Source organism: Tenrec ecaudatus, chromosome 4 (assembly GCF_050624435.1).
Source record: "Tenrec ecaudatus isolate mTenEca1 chromosome 4, mTenEca1.hap1, whole genome shotgun sequence".
Classification (NCBI taxonomy): domain Eukaryota; kingdom Metazoa; phylum Chordata; class Mammalia; order Afrosoricida; family Tenrecidae; genus Tenrec; species Tenrec ecaudatus.
This window is the reverse complement of record NC_134533.1, coordinates 155,570,336-155,593,356: the sequence shown is the minus strand read 5'-3', so window position 1 is coordinate 155,593,356 and position 23,021 is coordinate 155,570,336. Positions and strand designations below refer to the sequence as shown.

Sequence of the window (23,021 nt, the reverse complement as noted above, 5' to 3'; positions counted from 1 at the left end):
TCCTCAAAGGAGTGTAGAGCCACAGACATCGAAGATAGGACTTAAATCACATCTTTTGAGGGGGACCCAGTTCAACCCCTAACAGGTACCCTGGGTAGCGTTGTGGGACCCTGGTGTGTTACTGAGCTTGTAGGACCGTGGGTTGTTCTATTTTACCTAAAACCTTTCTCCTCACAGGGCTCAACAATCTGCCCAGGAGTCTGAACTAGGTACAAATTCTCACGATCCCTACTGCCTTCCCAGAGCTCATGTTTTGTACCTAAATCAAACTCTTTGCACCAGATTTCTCCCGAAGGCGGCTCTGAGCACAATGACGCCGGATTCCTGACCTGTCACCTCATGGTCAGCCAGGTCTCCCTAGACATGTCTGAATCACACTGTGGTTAGGGCAGTGTATCCCTCACCTGTCTGCCTCTCTCGATATTTGGTTCCATAATAGTACCAGTTATTATTCATATCTCATTTCTTTGGTTGCAGAATTGGATTGTTTACTTCACTTTTTTTGCTAGACATCTAGAAAGTCAATTTGGCTTTTTTCACCCCTGTAACCACATTTTTGGAACAGATTTTAATGGTTAAAAACCTTTATTGAAAGTACCATGAGTTGTGAAAAGAATAAGAGCAAACCTGTCTTGGAAGAAGTACAACCAGAGAGCTCCTTAGAGGCAAGGATGGCGAGACTTTGTCTCACATGCTTTGGACATGTTGTCGGGAGACACAGGCCCTGTAGAGGACATCATGCGGGGAAAGTAGAGTGGCAGCGAAAGAGAGGAAAGCTGTCAGGGAGCTGCACTGACACAGTGGCGGCAACAATAAGCTTGAGTAAAACCATGGTTATGAGGCTGGAACAGGACCAGGCAGTGTTTCATTCTGTTGGACCTAGGGTCACTATGAGTCAGAACTGAGTGGATGTCACCTACCAAAACATACCACAAAGCAAACACACATGTAAAAATCATGGCAATTAGAGTTGCAAGTAAGTGGTTTATGAAGAAATAGATTTGATTGTTTCTTTGCAAGCAGCCAAGAACTTAGCTCATCTATTTGTTTTGCTCTACATGCTCTTTCAATGACAAAGAAATCTTTTGAAACACAAAAGGCACTTTCTGAAATACACAAATGATTTGATATATTTGATCTGGCAGTATGAAGATTACCATAAAATGAATGGTAATTTGGACCTATGAAAAAGCAGGGCTGTGTATTTTAAAATTTAAATTTTTAGTGCTGGTGGACTTGTAAAACCCATAATCACTCAGAAGCGCCCCCTCAGACTTTAAGCTACTAAGCAGAAAGCAATCTTGCTGGAGTTCTGCATTTGCTTGAGTAGTAAGCTTTCTGTGCTACACATCTGTGTCCTTTCTCCTACACCCCTTGCAAAACAACTTTAGGAATAATCATTGAGGCTTGTATCACCCACTCCCCCCCTATAAATATTTCTCCTTGACATATTTTATCTTAATATTTATCCTCCAATTTTTTCTATCTATATCTCAAACACTGATGAATTACAATTCATTGATTTGATCTAAGATGTAAGACTGGATTGATAAAGTCATAGACTCCTTGATTGGGACATTAAATACAACTTACCTCAATCATTCCTTCAATAATTGGTCATCCAATTGATGATAGCAATTATAATCTTAATTATAGCTGTTATTATTGCTGCTGTTGGGTGCTATCAGGTCAACTTCCAACTCACTGGGCCCTCAGGTGATAAAGTGCAACTACCCTGTGTAGTTTTTCTTTTCTTTCCTGTAATATTTTCAGGCAAAGATTGCCAAAGCATACTCTTGCAAACCAAGGTGTATCATGTTGACTTTATTCCATGTGAGGCTAGAGACAACCTCAAAACCAGAATTGACAATCTAAACGCTAGAGACCAGACTAGTTGTTGAATGACATCGAGGACATCGTGCATGAGAAAATCAAAAGATCCTTAAAAATGCAAGAAAGAAAAGACCAAACATATTTCAGAAGAGACTCTGAAAACTGTTTGTTTGAAAGGAAATTGAAGAAATGATGAAGCAAAAAACTAAACAGAAGATTTCAGAGGGTGGTTTGAGAAGACAAAACACCATGTTATAATGAAATGTGCAAAGACCTGGAGTTAGAAAACCCAAACAGAAGAACATGGTTGGCATTTTTTAATCTAAAGAAAAAGGTGAAATCTCGAGTTACATATATTAACAGATTTGAATCATTGAGAATTGACTTAATGCAGTGAGCTTAACTTCTAGGTTTATGGGAAAGAGAGCAAAAAGACCCTTGGGGGCTCAGTGGATTATGATTTGAGATGTTAACTGAAAGGTCAGGAGTTCAAATCCACTATTGACAGCTTGGGAGAAAGATGAGACTGTCGGATCCTGTTGAAGATTTTATAAGAGAGAGTTCTAGCATGTTCCATAAGATCTTCGTGAGGCAGAAACAACTCAACGGTGGTGGATTTGGTGGATCCTGACTCTTAGCAGCGCTAAAGGAGAGAGGTAGAATTTTTCTTTGGGCCTTTTAAGAGTATAAGTCAGTATGAGAACAGACAGCCTCATCTTTCTCCCTTGGAACGTCCAGACTTATGCTTAGCAGCCCAATTGCTTAGCCCACTGTGTTCCAAACCCACCCAACCCACCGCCATTGAGGTGAGTCTGACTACCACGGATCCTGGATAGTGTTTCTGAGTCTGTAAATCTTTAAGGGAACAGAGAGCCTCACGGAGAGTCTGGCGGGTTTGGTCCACTGACTGTTCAGTGCTTATCCAAACAGTGCTCTACAGACACTAAACTCGTCGCCCTTAAGTCACGGCTGATTACAGGGACCCTAGAGGACAGGGTAGAACTACCCTGGTGTGTTTCTGAGACAGTAACTTTGTATGGCAGTAGAAAACCCCACCTTTCTCCTACAAAGCATATGCTGGCTTTGAACTGCTGACCTCACAGACCGATGCATAAGTACTGCACCACCAGGGCTCCATCAGCACTGGACAGGTATTAATTGGGGTGAAGGGAAGGCAATAAATAAGAGGGAGATCAACATAATATCACTTCAACAAAGGAAGACACTGAGAATGGCCCAAGAATTATAGACAATTGAAGTACATTCTCTTATATATACAATTCTGCAATATCAATAATAAAAAGCCATTAGCTGCCAGTGGCTATATGCAAGATGAACTGGGATGGGTCATCCAGTGGAAACATGTGTAAGTATGCCAAAGGGATTTCTAACTATGTATTCCTTATGCACTATCCATGTTTCCATGTACTATGAGAACAAACAGTGGGCACAGCTAGGAACTTCTTAGCCATAACTAAAGGCCTTGAGAAAATGCACCAATGGGCTTGCGGTTAGTACCACAGTTTGGGGGAACCGTTAACAAAGCAATTAACAATATTTTCCCCTTATCATAATGTTCATTCAGCATTTTGCTAGAAATCTTAGCCAGAACTCTTGAACAACAAAAAGAACTCATAGGAATCCACATTTTTAAAGAAGAAATGAGACTCTCTATTTACAGATGAAATGATTGTATATGTAAAAATCCCCAAGGACTCAACAATTTGTTGGAAACTGTCAAATATTTGGCAACGTGGCAGGACACAAATGAGTGCTCAGGAAAAGAAATCAAGAAGCAATATGATTTACACCTGGCTTCTCAACCTATTCCAGAGCCACAGTAATTAAAGTCACCTGAGATCTGGGGGATCTTCAAATGATGAAAAGATCCAGTATTCCTACATAAATGAGCAAAAAGCTTATTCCATGGAGTGACTGCTGGCCATGCCCTCTGGAATGCAAGTTGCCGGTGTTTTCCTGATCGTCATTGATCCAGGAGGCTGGCCCCGCCCAGTGCAGCTTCAATCCTGAGAAGAAACACAGCCATCGTAGAGCCAAAAGCAGCCGCCAAGTAAGCAACTGAAGATGCCTTAGTGGCAGGTGGACCGTGAAGATGCCTTAGTGGCAGGTGGACCGTGAAGATGCCTTAGTGGCAGGTGGACCGTGAAGATGCCTTAGTGGCAGGTGGACCATGAAGATGCCTTAGTGGCTGGTGGACCGTGAAGATGCCTCAGTGGCAGGTCAAATGTGAGGTGATCAGCAGCCGCAGGCAAAACTAGGAGAAGATAACTTTAAACAAAATTACAAGATTTTCAGATTTCTCTTTGTCCAAAAAAAAACAGTGAATGGTTTGCAAGAAGCCCAGGACTGGTGACTGAGATACCGAAGCAGACCATCGGGTTGGCTTTGCAAGGTAAAGATGTGCTTGGAGCTGCCAAAACTGGATCTGGCAATACTGGCTTTGCTTGTTCCAGTGCTGGAAGCTTTATATCGTCTGCAGTGGACTGAGGCAGATGGGGTGGGGGTTCTGATGAAATCACCTGGCCGGCTTTTTCAACTTACAGATGAAACTGTAGGTTTTCATGCTACCAATCTCTGGACGTTAGTTTCTGGGTTGTACAAATGGCCACTCTGCTTGGGTATGGCGTCACCATGATGGCAGTGAAAACGTAGCCACGGGTAAATGTTTAGCTGCCAAATGATGAACTCCAAACATTGGCTTTGAGGGAGAAAGAACTGGCGATCTGTTCCCGTAAAGATGACAGACAGCCTAGCAAATCCTGTGTCTCACGGGGGCGCCACGAGTCAACACGCACAGCACCTCGCAACTTGACTTCTCCTGTGTCCACATCAGCAATTCACAGACCCCTACCATGAAAGCATTTCCAAATATTATAAGTGGTGAGATTTATCCAAATGTTGATGTGAACCCCGCAATGCAAAGCATACCACTGCTGTCAAAGCTAAAGCTGTGAGGCCGCCCCCTCTCCATTCCCTGAGTAATGTCTCAGACCTGGTGTTCTCACACAAGCCGCAGGAGGACCTCGTGGGTCTGAAACTTCAGAAAAGCAAGGGAAAGAAAAAGTCACAGTGTCTCAGCAAGAGTCCAAATTCCTTTCTGACTTATTGGCAACCGTCTGGAAAAGACTGTCGAGTTAATTATGATAAATGCACCTTCTTTCAGAGAGACACAGTTCAAACTACTGATTTTTCAATTGCCTCAGGAATCTGGGGATCTAGAAAACCGACTTTTGTTTTATTGTGTTTTATATAACACATCCCTTTATGGATTGAATATTGGATTTAATTCATCTTGCACCACACAGGCTAGCTGGAACAGTTGTCCTTTGCCCAATGCCGGCTCGCAGTGCCTCGCTGGTTGCTATGATTCTTCCCATCGTCAGTGTCAATGCCATATTTACCGCCTTCACTGACTGAGCCTTGCTCTGTGCCAGATCCATGTCCCAATATTGGAGGCAGAATCACAAGAAACTGGAGTTTCTTTATCCCTTGGGAGGCCATTAGCCACTAATGATCTGTAATTCAATTCCTCATAGCGGAAAGGGCTTTACATTCATCCTATTGCAATTTGTTTTGCTTTTCACATTTAGATCTTAGTTCCACTCAGACGTAATCCATGTATGGAGTAAGCTAGGCCGTTATCCCAAAGCCATCTAAATAACTCACTACTCAAATATTCCCGGACAAGGCCTACGAAACAAACCTTTAAAATATATTTTACCAGAATGTACTTAAACCGTGAGACAGGAATGCAATGATGCAAACACTGAACTCAAATACGAATGAAGAAATCCAGGCCCCTCTGGGAACAGAATCGCTCACCACCTGGGATCAGGTGCAAGCTGGGGTTTGCACCTCCTTGACTTCACCAGCAGATGTTGCTGCGACACAGAAGAAGTAAACATGCCCACCTTGTAAGGGGAGCCTCAATTCATGTGTTTCTTTTTGTTGTTGTCTCTTGTTTTTACTTGTACATGCCTTCCTCCACTGGGAACTGCCCGGGAAACCATTTTATAGCTATTTTATTTCAAACGCTCAATCCTGCTATCCTTAATCTCTTAGCTAACCAAGGTCATCGTGTAGCTGAGGCAATTTGCTGGTGGGCCAGTGCCCTGGAATTAGGGAGAGAGGGGCGAGCTTTCCTCTACCCCATTTAGCACATGGGATCCTCTGGAACCGCCCGCACGCTGCGTTTCCAGTTCACGGGATTCAGGAGTCTGTCAGTGAATATACACAGTCACTTGGACCAAGCTTTAACATGACGGCATTTCGTGAAGTGATTAAAAGACCATTTTGAACATATTTGGCCTCAGCGTAAACTTCTCTAAGGAGAGCTTTGCCAGTGGGATTTAACAAAAATAAGATAAAACTTTATTGTAATTTGCCTCTTTATTTGTGGGCCCAGTGCTTTCTTAAAATCCAGCTAGCTAGCTAATTGTAAAAGATAAGCTCTAGATCTATGCTTGGTAGTTAAACATTTCGAGGGTGTTTTGAAGAAATCAATACTTAACAACCAATTTACGCCAAAATACCATAGATGAGGAATGTAGTTATCAGCTCCATTTTGTTCGTCTGTTACTTCGACACAACAGTTATTCTGTACATATACATACTGATAGAGGGGGGTCAAAGGACTAGCCTGCTGTTAATCAAATGCTGGAAATGTGAATGACATTGTTTGGGATTTAGTGTCTTTAGATGAAGTCGGCTAAAACCCGGACTGTAGCAGCCCCCTCTTGTAAAATTTTAATTCAGCAAGTTTGGACAAGCAAAGCCTCTGGGCAAGCAAGGACATTTAGCTAAGACAGGAACCTACGCAATGCCTCCTCCTCTCTGTGAACTGCGCCTCCTTTGCCCCATGGCTGAAGTGCTCTGTTCGTTGCAGCAAACATGCTTTTGCTAAGTAATAGATAGATAGATAGATAATCTTTGCCATGGACTCACTTCCTGCTCATAGAAACCCTATAGGACAGGATAGAACTGTCTCTATGAATTTCAGAGATTGTAACTTTTTCCTGGGTTAGAGAGCCCCATTTTTCTCCCACAGAGTAGCTGGTGGTTTATGAACAGGTGACCTTGCAGCAGCACGTGCCAGCAGGGCGCCTCAGCTTGCTACACAGTTTAGAGTGTATGACTTGCTTGCTTCTCGTGGAATCTTTTACACCACTTGGGGAGGTTTCAAACCCCACTGTTTCTTTTTGTCAAGACTTTGCGGAAATGAACTTAGAATTCCTAGAATCAACCCGCTCTCTGTTGTTGGCTAATACAGTGACAGGCATCCCCGTCCTTACTGGCTACAATACTAAAATGTAAAAGCATCTCAGTTTGCGTAAGACTAAGGCGTTTTCTAGAAGCTAACATTGAACTTTCAGAGTCGAGGCCGACAGGGCAGTTGGTCACCTTAGCATGCACATAGGTAAATAAATGTATATATAACATGCATTAAACTATAGTATAATTTACACCCATTTACTTTGTATCCCCTCCTAAGTAGAAGCCCTGGTGGTGTAGTGGGCTTGCATTGGGCTGCAATCTACATGGTTGGCAGTTTGAAACCACCAGCAGCTCCTGGGGAGGAAGTGGGCTTTCTGATCCAGTAAGCAGTTACAGCCTCAGAAACCCACAAGGTGGTATCTATGGGTCAGAATTGACTCGAAAGTAGTGAGTGTGTTCGGGTAATAAATTGAGGTATCTTTTTTTTCCTTCACAATTATTTTACCTCAAGAAATATTCCAGTGAATGAAACTGCTTGTCAATCGACAAGCAAGCATTCTGGTGGGTTTTTGGGTTTGGTTTTTAAGATGTTTAATCTTGGTTTTAAGTAACCCTGGTGACATGGTGTGTTATGCACTGGGCCCCTAACGTCAAGGTCAGCAGTTTAACCTCGCCAGCAGCTCTGCGGCAGAAAGATGAGCTTACCTGCTCCAAGATGTACAGCCTCAGAAACCCACAGAAGCATCTCTTCTCTGCCCTTTAGACCAACATGAATCAGAGTTGATTGGATGGCTCTGGGCTTGGATTTTGGCTTTGTTATCTTGGTTTTATACATTGTGTATCCCCCTTTTATTTACACTATGAATTCTGAAACTCATTAAGTACTACTGATTAGTTAAAAACAAACAAACAAAAGCCACCAACCTATTTCCTGAATGTGTGTGAAATGTATTTTCTGAATGTAAGCTACCAGTGCTTCAAGATAATATTGTGCATGATAGTATTCAATTTAAAAAGAAGTTACTGGATCAGGATTAGAAAGTCAATCAAGAGGAAATTAGTCACTGAAAGTGTATTACTCTCTCATGTGAAGGAAGTTCAAGGCCAGGCAGCCTTGGCTGGTGGGGAATTTCCCAAACATTAAGAGACCAATGTTTCTTCTATACTGTGCTGAGTCTCATGGTCTAAGGCAATTGCTCCAATTCCAGCCTCAGTTACCACCTTCCAGACAGTCGGAGGAGGAAGGGAAAGAGCAGCTCATTCCCTGAGAATCACATGCAACATTTCAACATTGGTAAGAACTAAAGTCCTATGCTGGAAAGAGTCGTCTTGACTCCAAGTGGCCACGTGTGTTACCACATGGGAGCTCTGTTGGTTAAATGCAATGAATGCCAAGGAAGAATTACAAGTCCTTGGAATACATACTCTGATTTAATGCTGTTGCAGATGAAATTGCTTTTGCAAGCCAGCAGGATTATTTTATTTCCCTCAATTTGTTTCCTCTGTGCCCTTGACAAGTAATTACTAAAGACAGTGATTTTACATGTAACTCTGTCAATGGGAATTTGCATGTAACTTGGCCTGTGTCATCCTGGGTCTCTTGAATAGAACGAATTCATCCTGAAGTGTGTGGAAAAGAATTGAAAGCATGCTGAACTCTGAACTCTATCTGGAGTGGAACCCAGTCCGGAGATCCAGTCCCATAGGCAGTGAATGAATGGCTGGACAGGGACGTTGTCCCTGCAGCCTAGAGTCTGGTATCTTGGTTTCATACATTTCTTAGTTCCTTCTTACCGACAGTAAAAAATCTAAAACTCATTAAGTACCACTGATTGAAAACAGAAGAAAAACCACCACCACAAAACTCCTCCTATTTGCTGGGAGTGTATGAAATGTATTTTTTGAATGTACACTTAGAAGCCCAGAGCCTCTGAGAGTTTGACACTCACCAGCCTGGGTGCGTGGCTCTTTCATGAGGGATACAGCAGAACCCGGGCCATGCCATTTTCGAAGATTCTTAGATTCATGGGATGTTACTGGCTGAATCCAACTTTCATTGGCCAGAGACACCGAGGAGTTAAGTAACTTTGTCTCAGGACATCCAGCTAGTTTCACAACGTGGCTAGCTTCAGCTGGTGCTACTGGGGTCCTATAGAACAAGCAGTCCTCAGTCCTCATGCCAAGGACATGGACTAGGGTCACTCAGCCTACATTTAGGCAGAGATCTCACCACAGGGCTTCAACCATACTCCCCACTGACATTCAGAAAAAGGTTGAGATGTCGCCTCAGAACGCTTATGAGCCATCAGGACACTAGTTCTCCCACGGGAAATGTAAGGGACTTGGCTGTCGCCCCCAGCCCTCCCCACCTCTTCATGAGATAGGAGAACAGGTGTGCTTTAAGAGAAGGAGTGGTCGTTTCGTTTCCCCTTCCTTAGATCTCCCCCAAGAACTGGACGAAGTCATTGCGGGCTGGCTGGCATCTCAGGTCTGGGGAATGCTAGTAACTAGTTTCATGAGCTCTGTAAGCTCAAAGAATCATCAAGCTCAAAGAGACCTAGAGCTCATTAACTCCTCAATTCCTTGATTTCTCAATTGAGAAAGCTCAAACCCTGAGATGTGAACTGACTTAGCCAAGAGCATAGTTCTTGCTTAGGAATGCAAGGGACTCGGGGTTTAAGACAACTTTAGAGTTTATCTCTAAGAGTATTCATTATAATTGTTTACATCGTAGATTGAGCTCTGAAAATGCTTATCTGTTTTAGCCTAAAAAAGCGTGAATCTTCTCCAGGAGATCGCCTCCATTTATAATTAGACAACATGAACTAGTTTTATAAAACATTTTATTTATAGTTCAGCTTTACAAAAATAGTCATTATAATTAATACAAAAACCCTTTTACAATATAACTTATACAACTATCTCCTCCAGGAAAACAATAATTGATTATAATATGTAAACTACATTTATGGTTGGTAGGTCACAGTATAGTATAAATATGTCTTTATCACTGTTTTAAGAATAAAGTACTTACCAATAACAGTGAATAACGAACAACAAATGCAACTGTATTCTTCTTCTAATATAAAATTCATCTCTGGCTTAAACAAAATTAACCCAAAGCAAATTAAAGCCACCGCCCTTCTGTCCCACGGCGGTCCTTGTGAATTAGTTGAGTGTGTGTCTGACAGAGCCAGCATTCATCCGAAAGCACCCTGGCACGAAGTGTAGTAACAATATCCCCAAAGCCTTCTCCAAAATCTCTCCTTCAACCGTTTATTCTGCATTTTGCCAAGATAAATAAAGATCATTTCAACTCTCTCTCGTTAGGCTCAAGGGTTCTGAGTATGCAGACTTTCCCAACTGGAAAACCTTTAAAACATCAGGTTTCTCTCCTTAGCTTCAAGTCGCGTGTCATAACCCTTACAACACAAACTGAGCTCCTCCGTGTGGCTGGATCTCTGTGACACCCCACCCAACGACATTTCCCCTGATGTGGCAAGCCTCCGCGCCTCCAGCCTCTCTTATCTCGTCACGGCTGAGAACGCGATCCCAGATATTGAAGCCTGTGAGTCTTCCAGCGAAGGCTAAAGTTTCATCAAAGCCACCGCCCACACAGCAGCCGTTCTTCTCCTGGCCTATCTGCAGGAGTCCCCCCTCAGGAACCACGTGACCTTGGGCCAGCTTTACAGTGGTGGCTGCCAGTTCTCCGTTTACCCACAAGGATGCGCGGCCTGCCTCTGAATTCCAGGTGCCGCACAGATGGGCCCACCTTCCCAGGGAAATCACGGTATCAGTAGCCAGTTTGTTCTGCTCTCCACCCACCACGAGCACCGTGGACTGACGGCCGAGGTACAGCTGGATCTCATATGGGTTCCACTTTGTGCCATAGGAAAACAGGATGGTTTTGTTTAAAACGTCTGTGGCTTTGACCCAAAGGCACGAGCTGAAAGACTCAAGCTTCACGGGGGTCACTGGATGCACACTTCCAAAAATCTTCTTGGACCGCATGGGGAATAAAATCGCCGTTTCACAACCTATAGCCATAATAAAAGAAGAATATGAATGAAAAGATACATGCATTCGGAAATTGTTCTGGCTTTCAGGAATTTGGGGGCCAGCATCTTAACGAATACAACTGGGAATTCCATGCAGTAGCTTGGAGACGCCTCAAGTGTAACCTCTTCAGAGAAAATAAGAACCAGGCAGGCAACTTTTAAAAGCGTCCCCACAGAGAAGGTGGGCAGGGGAGGAAAACAGCCCAAACTCACAAAGGAAGGAGAAACATTTTCATTCTTTTTTCCTACCCAATTAGCCTGTTCTCTTTCTTTCTGTTTGTCAGGCAATGGTAGTACAAGTTCTAAGAACTGAAGACCCATTTCCTTCTCTTTGCCACCCCCAGGCTTTCAGAATAACCAGGTTCTGTCTAGCGGGACTTGGAATCATAGTGACCAAGCGAGGTGTTGCACCTTAAGGTGTTCAGTGACTGATGCTGGCCTTTCTTCCGCGGGACCTTGGAGAGAACTCACACTTCCAACCTTTCTGTTTGCACCCCCCCCCCAACTCGGGACTTACTCCCCTACGATAGAGTCCATAGACCAAGGTCACCTCATGGAGTCATTGTCACCAGGCAGTCTTTTAAAAACAAAACTCTAGAACAGTCATGTTGTTGCTGGATCTATTTGAATATATCGCCCGTTATCACATCTTTGTGAACTTCAAAACCTATACAACAAACTACCTTTGAAAAGCAATGATAGTGATCATGGGTACTAATGTGTGTCCAGTACAGTTCTAATACCAACTATAAGTGGGAGTCTTATTGTGCCCATTTTTCAGATTAGAAAGCCAAGACACATCAGGCTAAAGAATTTGTTCATGGTTACATAACTGGTAAAGGGACAAGCGTAGAGTTTGAATGTGAGCAGTCTAACTGCAGAGGTCAGGCCTTGAACTTGAGCATCACGCTGCCTTTTCCTAGAAGATTTGGCTCGAAGAGCTGGAGTTTCGTTTGCTTTGCAACTAGTTTGTGGCGCTTTTGACAATCCCCCAGAATCTCTCTCAGCTTTAGTGCCATACATAAAAGACCCTTCTATTCTGTTCCTAGTATTCTGCACGTCTGCAAGCCACAAGTATGCAGCTCTCAAAAAGAGCTCCAGAAATGGAGGCTATCCTTGAAACTTCTCATGGTTTACACATGCTTCTAAACCACGGTGTAGAACATCAGGCCCGTGGGCCATATTAGGCCCACAAAATCATCAACACCAGCTAACATCACGGGCTTCCCCAAAGAGAAGCAGTTCCAGCCAGCCGTCACTTTAGGGCTGAGTTAATTCAGTGCTTGATCAGTATGACCAGTGAATGGTGTTATAAATATGCAAAAAGCCCTTGGAAGAACAAAGGTCCCCCAAGCCTATTCTAAATACCATTTGAATACTAGTAAAAATGCTCTGGGTACATTTTTCCAAGGGATCCAGTGGGGAATGTGTTTCCAGTAAAAAGTGTTTAGGTAGAGGAGACTTTTCAAACTTGGACCTGGGGGTTCAGGAATCTCCCCACCTCTGTCCATCTCTAAGCCATATGGCTAGTCAGGGAGCCGCAGACACTGAGTAAAGACCTTTTCCGTTGTCTCTGGGAAATGGCGGTGTTCAGAACCTTTAACTTTTGTATGCTAACCTCACATAGGAAAACCCAGATAAATAACCAATTTTAAAAAAATAGGACTAGGAATTCACTTTCCAAGAAAGAGCCCTGGTGGTACAGTGGTTTACGTGCTCAGTAGATAATTCAGTGGTCAGTGGGTCAAACCTACCAGCTGCTTCATGGTAGAAAAATATGGTATGGCAGCCTGCCACTCTGAAGATTTACAGCCATGGCAATGGTTCGGTACCGTCCTATAGAATCTCTGTGAGCCGGAACTACTAGACGGAAATGGGTTTTAACTGGATAGCAACCTAAAAACTTGCCAGGAATGTGTCTGCAAAGCAAACACCTAGAGCATTTAAAGGCAAAAGATGGACAGAAGTTGCAGGAACCAAACAACCATGTGAAGTATGATAAACCATGTTAAACGTCAGCACGTGGATCAGGACAGCGCTCTGTCTGGGGGTGGGGGGGGGAAGAAAGATGTGACCCTTCTCCTTCAGGAATAGCCAAGGAAAATACTGAGATTCAGAAAATCACATGGTCATAACTACAATCCTAAAACGTCCAGTCATCGTTTGCTAATAACACTTTCATAAAATAATTCTAATGCTGGGGGCTTTTTAAAAGTTAATTTTAACAAGCCATTGTTTTGTTTTGTTTCAAATGAAATGGCTAACTCCATTTTCTTTAGCTTAATTAATTCATTTGGTGGAACAAAAGATCACCAAATCCACAAGCATTGGAGTAGTTCTCTGACCTTGGAGTGACTGCAATCTACTGCACTGGTTTCTTGTTTAAATAAGGGCAAGCACTCAGGCTTGCATGCCAGACCTTCCTGATTGCCCCCCTACACACACCCCTGCCTGACCCCCACCCCACCCCCCACACCCCTCTCCCCACCCCCACCCCCCTCTCCAGGTTCCAAGGCCTACAGGACCTCACAGAGTGAAAGTGCATGTTGGAAGTTGTTTTGATTATCTTGTGCGTTTCTTTTTGGGGGCCAGTGATTGAAGCTCTGCATACTGGTTTAAAATGTCAGAAACTCTCTCATCCGGTGGCTTTTTAAATAATAGGTTTTTCTGGTTATATTATCAAAGACCAAACAAAATTAAAACCTGCATCTTAGAAGGCCGACAACAGAATGATTAGGAATCCCTTAAAGAGCCAAGCTGGCTGACGATCGGGAGGTGATATCAAATCACGTGACAGAAAAATATCATGGGCTAGCAGAAGTAGTAGTGAACATTTTATAACCCAGAAGTTCTTCTTTCTCTGCTCTAAGCCGTTTGCAGAGACAGAGGTGAAAATTAGGGTAATTCCTCAGGGATTCTGGTGTGTGGCATGTACCATGAATTCTCACATTTGCAAACACAAGAGATTTCATTCCATTAAAATAGCCACATAATGTGTTTCCTATCACTTACATTGAGAGTTAGCCTATGTGTGATTTTATGCACCCCTCCCCCACTTAATTCCTACTTAATATTTCACAAATTCTGTCCTGTGCTGATTTTTCTAAAGTCTCCCAGAAGTTTGGAAAGATGAATATTCTGGCATAGGGTCTGTGATCTTAAATGAAACATACTCTCATGCATGTTTATAATCCTCAACCTCCATCCAATAACAGTTACTTTAGCAAAAACATAGGAAAGGGCAGTGTTGCCCGCAAGTTTCTGAGATTCTCAAACAAAACAAAAAGACGCTTTGTTCCATTTTCCTACTTAGGGCACTGATGTTCTAGTAAAGACCCCCCCCCCCAAAATAATTCCCACATAGTCTCTTAGAAATGTTTACTCAAAAAGGCTCTGAATCTGATTTTTCCCCTCCTTTTAACCATATTTTAAATGTATTACTTCGGGAGGCTCTGTCTATTTGGAGATTCATAGGCTTTGACAAGTCACATCTGGTTTGAACCGACTCTCTCCCTGAGCCCCTGAGGTGGGGCACGGTCTCCACTACCAACTGGCTCTTACATCTGACCTATTCCCCTTGAATTCCTCGACCACCCGTCGCAGGTCCCAAGCGCACACCCTCAGACCTCCACTTCAATCTCTAATTCCACTGGCTAGGGGCTGGCGACGCCCCTCAGGAATTCCCCCTGACCCGGCAGGAGATCGGATTCCGCCTCCCCTTCCAGGCTGCTGGCAGGAGGGGCTGGCCCAGGAGTTGGAAACCATCCCTGCTGAAAAAGTTTGTCTGGGTCTTGAAATAGCTCGGGGAACCAGAGAAGCCCTGAAGGGGGAGGCAGCCTAAAATTAGGAGTGGAAATCTCTAAACCGAGGGAAGCAGGGCGGTGAGGAGTCATGGTTCATTACCGACCAACAGAACTCCTGCCACGCCTGGTGAGATCCAGTGTGCTGGCCTATTTCCAGAATGAGCTGGTAACTTCCAGAGCCGTCCTTTGGGTTGGCCAAGGCGAGCGGCATACTTTTTACAGTGAATTTGCCCCCCTTGGATGGTGTACCTGGGCTCTGCACGTGCAGAGACACACGGCTGGGTGAGCCTTTCGCCTACTCTTCCCCGCCTAGCCTGTTCCCAACTTGGTTTCCCCCAGGTGCGCTCCGCCCCTCGGCGCCGCACAGCCTAAGGGGAGCAGGGGTGCCTGCTGGGTCCCAGGTCCTCACCTGCGGGCAGCCAGCGGTGGGCAGCCCACGCCTGCGCTGCGGTTAGGTGCGCACTCATCTGCCGGAGCTCCGGAAGCAGCGGCGACCAGTCCTCCAGGTGTGCCAGGCGCCGGGTGGCCTCGCGGCTCGCCTGCAGCAGCTCGTCCAGCGCCCGCGCCAGCCGGGCCTCCGCGGGGGCCGCGGGCGCGCCGGGCCGCGCCAGGCTGCCGGCGAGGCGACCCAGCTCGCCGCGCAGCCCCTGCAGCTCGCCGCGCAGGGCTTGGTCGACGGCTTGCAGCAGCATGCCCTCCCGCATCTGTGAGTTCTCCAGCATGGTGAACAGCTTGTCCCATGCCGAGTGCTCGCGACGGCAGTCACACTGAGTGGCTAGAGCGCAGGACACAAGCACACGGACGCACGCGTTACGCACCCACCCAGGCCTTCCTCGGATGGGCTTTGTTAAAAAGCTGACCTCCCTGGGGGGCGGAGGGGGGGGCCAGATCACAGTCCGTCTCCATCACCCCACCCCCGTCCCTCCTATTAAAGACGCCGCCACGGAAACGGCGTGTAAGGACCATTCATTCATCCAGATGTTTCATCCAGAGAAGTCTATGACACAGCCGTGTTTGCAGCACGGACCCGTTAAACATCGGCAACTGCACATAGCGTAACTCCGACGGTCCCGCTGACCGACGGAACTAGCCAAAAGCGCTGCTCTCATTTGCAAAACAAATTTTGGGCTCATCGCAATAACTACAAACATGTGCCCACTATGCAGACCCGCGGAGGAGGTTATTCTAGCCAAGGTTAGCAGAGAAGCGGTCACGGCGAACTTACGGTCTTCCGTGGACTGGATTCCATTGTCTATTTCGTTGTCCAAGTTCACGTACATAAATTCGTAATCTTCTGCGTTCTCCGCGGACACCGCGACCCAGAGAGCACAAACCAGGATCGCAGGGAGATGCATAGCTGGAGAGGCAAAGGTCCTCGGTGACTTCGCACAGCCCTGGAGAGGGGACGCAGCAAGGGGCTCGCAGCGTGGAGGGAAGAAATGGAGAGTGAACAGCAGGGGCTGCGCACTCTTAATAAAGCCGGAGAAAAGCCACCCGGGACGGGGATGAATGAGTAACGCCAGTGGCGCTGAGTGGGCGGAGGGGGAGTTCCCCTGGATTTGCATGAGGAGGGGGCGGAGTGGGGGAAGAGGGCGAGTGCTAGTTGCGCCACATTAAACCGGGAAGGTTGATTCCGCAGTCCGATTGGTGGGAGTGGTGTCAGAGGGGCGAGGGGGCGGGCACCGTGGTCCCGCAGAGGGTTTGATTTAGTAACTGGATTTGCTAGAGCTGAGGAGTGCTGGCAGCCTTGGAGTGGGGAAAAAACAATTCAGCGGGGACAGAGATGTGTAGGCAAGATAATAATTCTGGTGTTCTTATAATTTCACAATGTGTGTGAGCAACGGAGAACTCCACCCCGCACCCCAGTCTTCATTTTTCACTTTCCTTAGACTACTGTTTGACAGGTCTAAGCTGGGAAAAGTTAGGCTGACTCCAAGATAGAACAACCTAACAAGAATGTCTATGAGCAGGAGCTAAGTCCCAGAGTTGTCTTGTCTTTAATCCTTCCACGTTGCAACTGTGCTTCAGTAAACATACTTTTTAAATGAGCAGCAGCACATCAAAACTAGATAGAACTAAAGTGGGAACACGCTGGGGAAAAGAAATAGATATGTGTCTGTTCATAGGCTGGAAATATGGGGAAATCGTATTATTCTCAATTTGAGCAAAGCCAGAGAGAGGCAGGACCCAGCCACTTCATAACTGCTTGGGAAAGCCTGGATGGGGGTGGGTGGGGCACAGTCAGTGGCACTTAGCAGCAAGCATCATCTTCCAAAAGTAAATTTGGGGATACTTGCTTCTGTCTACACATTTAGCAACATAAACTGATAGCACTCTGGTAAAACGCACACAGAGAAAAATACGTTTACATTATAATATTCATAAAAACGTTAAACGTATAAATGAACTCCCAACAAAATACAGGAAATATATGCAGGGGTCAAAGATAAAAAGAGGGAACCAAAATCAAATAGTGGAAAGAACCAGGAGGCAAAAGGACATTTATAGAGGTCTAAATACATGCATGCACATATGTAAATATATATATATATATATATAATGAGAGGGGAATAGAACTATGTACTCAGATCTATATATTAAGAATTAAGATTGCAGATAGACATTGGGCCTCAACTCAAGTACTCTCTTAACACACTTGGTTCTAACAATCCAGCATTCTGTGATGGTCACCTTCCCAACACAATCACTGAAGACAAAATGGGTGCATAAGCAAATGTAGTGAAGAAAGCTGATGATGCCTGGCTATCAAAAGATACAGTATCTGGGGTCTTAAACAAGCAGCCATCTAGCTCAGAAGCAACAAAGCCCACATGGGAGAAGCATACCAGCCTGTGTGATCATGGGATCAGGTATCACATATCTAAGACCCAAGATAAAACCATACCCAAGGTGAATTGGAGTGGAGACCCAATGCCCATCTGTAGACAATTGGACATCCCCTTTCAGAGGGGTCACAGGGAAGAGATGAGCCAGCCAAGGTGCAGTACAGCACCGATGAAACACACAACTTTCCTCTAGTTCTTTGGTGCTTCCTTCCCCCACTATCATGACCTCAATTCTACCTTACAAATAGGATTAGACCAGAGCATGCACACTGCTACAGATAAGAGCCCAAACACAGGGAATCTAGGATAGATAAACCCCTCAGGGCCAACAAGAAGAGTAGAGATACCAGGAGGATAAGGGGAGGGGAGTGGAGAAAGGGGGGAATCAATCACAAGGATCAATCTATAACCCCCTGCCAGGGGGACAAATAATGGAAAAGTGAGTGAGGGGCAACAGAGAATGATGTAAGATATGGGGAAAAAATCTATAACTTATCAAGTGTTTGTTAGAGAGGGCGGACCAGGGAGGGAGGGGGAAGAAATAAGGAGCTGATCTCAGGGGCTCAAGTGGGAAGAGAATGCTTTGAAAATGATGATGGCAGCGTATGTACATAGGTGCTTGACACATTGGAGGAATATGTGGATTGTGATGAGATGTAAGTGCCCCCAATAAAAGTATTTTAAGGTATAAATGACCAAATCACAAATACAGAGATGGCCTTTAACATTTTATAAACATATTCAACCTCCTGAGTAGTTAAAATACAAAAGTAAAGCAATAAAGATGAGCTATTGTCTCATACCCCCATCAGATTGGCAAAAATGTCTGTCGTGAAGGAATGTTAGCAAAGATGAGGAGCACCAGCTACACCCTGCTGGTGGGAGTGTAGATTGCTATGCCCCTGTGCTGGGCTGACTAATGGACCCCCAATGAAGCCCATATCCGACCCCAAAACCTACAGAGAAATCTGATGTTATTTTTCATAGCAAAGGATAATTGCGAAATGAGATTAAGACATAAAATAGAGAAAGTCCTGGTGGCACAGTGGTTATGTGGTCAACTTAAGGAGTTGAAAGCCACCAGCCCCTCTGAAGGAAAATGAGATGGCAGTCTGCTTCCAGAACAACCCACCGCTTTGAAAACTGTAGAGGGCAAGTCTTCTCGGTTTTACAGGGTCACTATGATTCAGAATTGCCAGAATTGGGTTTCCCACACACAAAGGGGTAGAAGATAATGAAATATTTCCAGGAACTTTTTGCTTCCAGGGTTCAATTCACACATGCATGGCTTATGCCAAACAAACTATGTTTAAAGACGTCATTGCCATGAGTGGATGGCTGTAGCCAAGTTCTCTCAGTAATGCATTTATGTTTATTTCATTAGGGTGTCAATTTAATAAAAACAAACAAAACCTTCTTGAGCCATTGGAAAATAAAACTAATATTGAGATCGGAACTGATAATTTTAAATAAAACTTAAGTGGATGTCTTCCCAAATCATTGAAAATTTTCAACAACTTTAGGAGAATGCTGCTCTACTTGCAATAAACCAAAGCCAATTTTTATATGGATCGAGCATTTCAGGAAAGGTAGGAAAGACCTTGAAGATGAGTCAAGCCAAGGAAACCCATCAACCTGGATAAATGAGGAAAAAGTCCAGGAACCGATGAAGACCATAGTATTGATGCTATTGATACCTACTGATGTTGGGATCTCAGATGGTTTCACGTTTCAATTTGAAGGGAGCATCTAAGTCTCAGGCTTTCAGCTGATGGGCGCCAAAAATCTTTCATGAAGCCCCACTAGCTCAAGCTGTTAATCTTTGCATCAGCCACTGAAGCAAGACGAAAAGCCAATGAGGATGATTGTATGGAAGGACTCATAACCAGGGCGGAGTCTTGGGTTTACCATTCGGATCCAGAGAGCATGTTTCAATCACACCAATAGATTCCAGCTAGGCCATTCAAATTCAAGGCAGAGTTTTTCACTCAGAAGTGGCTGCTTTTTTGTCTTTGTTTTTTTATTCGACAGGGGTCATCGTGAGAGGTTTTCGCCAAGGACCTAGGATGATCATGTGGCTTACTAGTAGAAGTTTTAAGAACATTGAACACTGCTTTGGTGACAAAGCTTCCAGGAAAGTTGATGCAAAGAATTTTCCCCCCTCACAGCCATGTACCTGCTCCTTCTGTAAGGGTAGCCAGGGCTGTCCTGTGAGAGCTCCGTTTAAAAATCTTACCCCATCCACCCTGGCCCATCAGAATGTTTTTTGTTCCCGAGGCTCAAAGAACATTGAAAAGGCGCACCATTTGGGTTCCTCAAGAATTTGGGGCGATATGAGTCACAGAGCTCAGAATTCTCTTGGGGAAGGGCTCACGGGAAACCAAACCACTGCCCCTAGGTCTCTCCTGACTCCTTGCAGCCCTCCCTGGGCTTCTGAGGCTGTGGCTCTGGATGGGGGCACATAGTCTCATCTCTCTCCCAAGGAGTGACTGGCGGAGTCGAACATTGCTTTTAGGAATATAAAGACCTAGATGGAGGCTACCTCAGGAAAGTCTACCTCCATAGTTTGAGATTTTTGTTTAAGTGAAGTCTGTACAATTTTAGAGCAATACTTTTAGACTTGTAGTCTGAAAGGAGCTCTCGGGGTACAGCCATTGAGCATTTGGTTGCTAGTGAAAAGGATGGTGATTCAAACCCACCCATTCGTTCCACGGGAGAAAGGCCTTCTGATGTGCTCCCGTAAACATGACCCACCCACCCCGCCCCCCGGGAAGAAGCCTATGCAGCCATTTTACTCTCTCGCTTGACATCACCGGACATTGAAATCATCTTGTGGGCACCTAACAGAAATAACAGCATGTAACACTATGGAGATAATTCTAGATTGCTGGCATGGACCATAGATGATCATTCTTAAAAGTGGGAAAGGGAGACAGCATCAGGGAGATACTCTGTTGCTGGTTTTAAAGATGGAGAGAGGATCATGAGCCCAAGAATGCAGCTGGTCTCTCAAGCAGAATAGAATTGTGCTCCATAGAATTGTCCAGGGCTACTTTTCTGAAGCTGGTCCTCACACCTTTCCTCAGAGGCATGCCGGGTGGACATGAACTTCTAACCTGTTGGGTAGCAGCCCAACATGTTAACCACTTGTAGCATACCCAGAGACGCTAAGTGGCTTCATGAAACTGGACAAACTAAGGCTATGGGTCCTCCCCCAAGCCCTCCAGGAAGAAACCCAACCTTGACTGTGGCCCAGGGAGACCTGTGTCAGACTTCTGAATCACAGATCTTCAAAGCCAGTGAATGTGTGCTCTAGAAAAGGAATACAATCACGGGGCAAACTCCCAGGAATATATGCACTACTTTGCTCCTCAGTCACGTGGTCAGGAAGTGTCAGCAGGGCCATCACCATGGAGCTTGTTAGAAATGCAGGCTCTCAGGTCTCACTCCCAACCTCCTGAATCCCCATCTGTGTTTTCCCAAGAACTCTGTTGCCATCAAGTCAATTCTGATTCGTAGTGACCCTGCAGGACCAAGTGGAACTGCCCAGACGGTTTCCAAGGCTGAAATCTTTATGGAAGCAGATTACTGCATCTTTCTCCTGCAGAGTCCAAGGCTCTGCTGGGTCCGAGCTACTGAATTTGCTGTGAACAGTCAAATCCTTAACCACTGCACCTTTTAAAAACCAGTATACCTAAGTGATTTCTATACACATTCGGCTCAGAGTCCTGTTGCAGAGAATAGTTCCCCCAGTTATGCAGAAAAGAGACAGGTACAAAGCTGTATCACTGGAAAGCATTTCAGTGGTAGAAGGTATGGATACAATTGTATAATGGAATACCATAGGCCTCTGATAACATTAAAAATGTAATATTGAATGGAGAAAATATTGAAACAGAATATGATATTGCTGAAGTTTAAGATGTTTATTGATTTATAACACACATTGAAATGTAAAAGTATTCATCAAAGCAGAAAAGACTATTCAATTCAGGAAAAGAGTGGCAGCTGGGGAGAACATGAAATGAAGGGAAGTCGTTGTAGCACAAGACTAAGTTGTGGTTAAGCCGCTGAAGGACACACCTGTGATCCTTATGGTACTGTCCACACTTGAACTGTGACTTGAGATACTTCGTAATTAAAAAGAACATATTCACTTATGAGTGGAATTTATGGGATTTCAACACCAAAGTGCCTTCATCAGAGTCTAACTTTAAAAATGTCGTTTCTGTACATTTTTTTGTGTTATTTGATCTAATTTATAGTCGGTTGAAAATGTCGAATCTGGGTTTTCACACCTTGAAGGTCTTTGGTGAGTGCTGTGCCAAACAGCCAAGAGTAGATTCCTGTCTTAGATTCCAATCATAATCTTAATGCGCAATTTTCCGGAGTTGATCAGGGTAACTAAGTTCCAGCAAATAATATGTTCAGTTGAGCTAGATGCGATATTTAAAAATCCTTGTCCTTTCTGTTTAGAATAAAAGGAAGCAAAATGTTTCACAACATATGCAGACATACACATGTATACATATTTTATCTACACATGTACACATTATAAATGTACACATATACAGAAATGCATGCATTTTAAAGCCTGAATATTTTTATATCTTGTACTCTGTAAGCACGTAAGTAGAATCTGTTTGGGACATTCTATAAGCCACCATTGGAAAAAGAAATCCCCTTGTTTGTCATGATCCCAAACCATTTTATTTGATTCAGAATCAAATAACTTTCAGCATAAAAAGAAGGACATGGAGTGATGTCAGTGTAGTGTCTGAGCTCTTCAAACTTTACAGGGGAGGAGGAAAGAAAAACAAACAAACATCATTATTAGCTTCAGCTGCCCAAGGCCAATTTCTATTGCCCTAAAGTGAAGCATGCTTCCCCGTACCAACTTTATCAATTCTGACACCAACTATCTCTTCCACTGCATTCGCTACCTCTCAGCTGAGGTCCGTGATGCACTGCAATGGCTATAACAGAACTCATGGAAAATAATCATGGTGGTGCAGCATGGAGTGTATTGGAGAAGGTAGCAAGTTACAATTCAGGTGAGAAATGCTCAGGATAGGATGTTCTGTCAGGACAGCCTCTAGTGTACCAGCCTGTCTCTGGCTCTCATTTTCTTTGCCTGGCTTTTCAGCCTCATGGAGCATTGACCTTGTCCCTGCTCTTGCAATGTTACCAAGCTCCTTAGGGCTGCCAATAACTGACCAAATGGGATGCAACTCCACCATAACCCC

General features: G+C 44.5%; 2 protein-coding genes across 3 annotated transcripts in view; one reads left to right on the top strand and one right to left on the bottom strand.

Annotated features, from left to right (window-relative positions):
* VEPH1 (ventricular zone expressed PH domain containing 1) overlaps positions 1-23,021 on the top strand; it is a 273,698-nt gene that overhangs the window by 46,867 nt on the left and 203,810 nt on the right. The window lies entirely within an intron of this gene.
* Positions 9,915-16,458, bottom strand: PTX3 (pentraxin 3). Its single transcript, XM_075546966.1, has 3 exons — positions 16,155-16,458; positions 15,339-15,704; positions 9,915-11,105 (listed from the first exon to the last, which is right to left on the bottom strand). Exons 1-3 carry the CDS (start codon positions 16,282-16,284, stop codon positions 10,492-10,494), a joined length of 1,110 nt encoding a protein of 369 aa, XP_075403081.1. The 5' UTR covers positions 16,285-16,458; the 3' UTR covers positions 9,915-10,491.

Excerpts from the sequence above, each read along its gene's own strand:
- PTX3 (XM_075546966.1), bottom strand. The coding sequence starts at position 16,284 with ATGCATCTCCCTGCGATCCTGGTTTGTGCTCTCTGGGTCGCGGTGTCC. Across the intron at positions 15,705-16,154 it reads AATCCAGTCCACGGAAGACC|CCACTCAGTGTGACTGCCGT; the intron begins GTAAGTTCGCCG and ends CCTGCGCTCTAG. Across the intron at positions 11,106-15,338 it reads CCACCGCTGGCTGCCCGCAG|GTTGTGAAACGGCGATTTTA; the intron begins GTGAGGACCTGG and ends TTATGGCTATAG.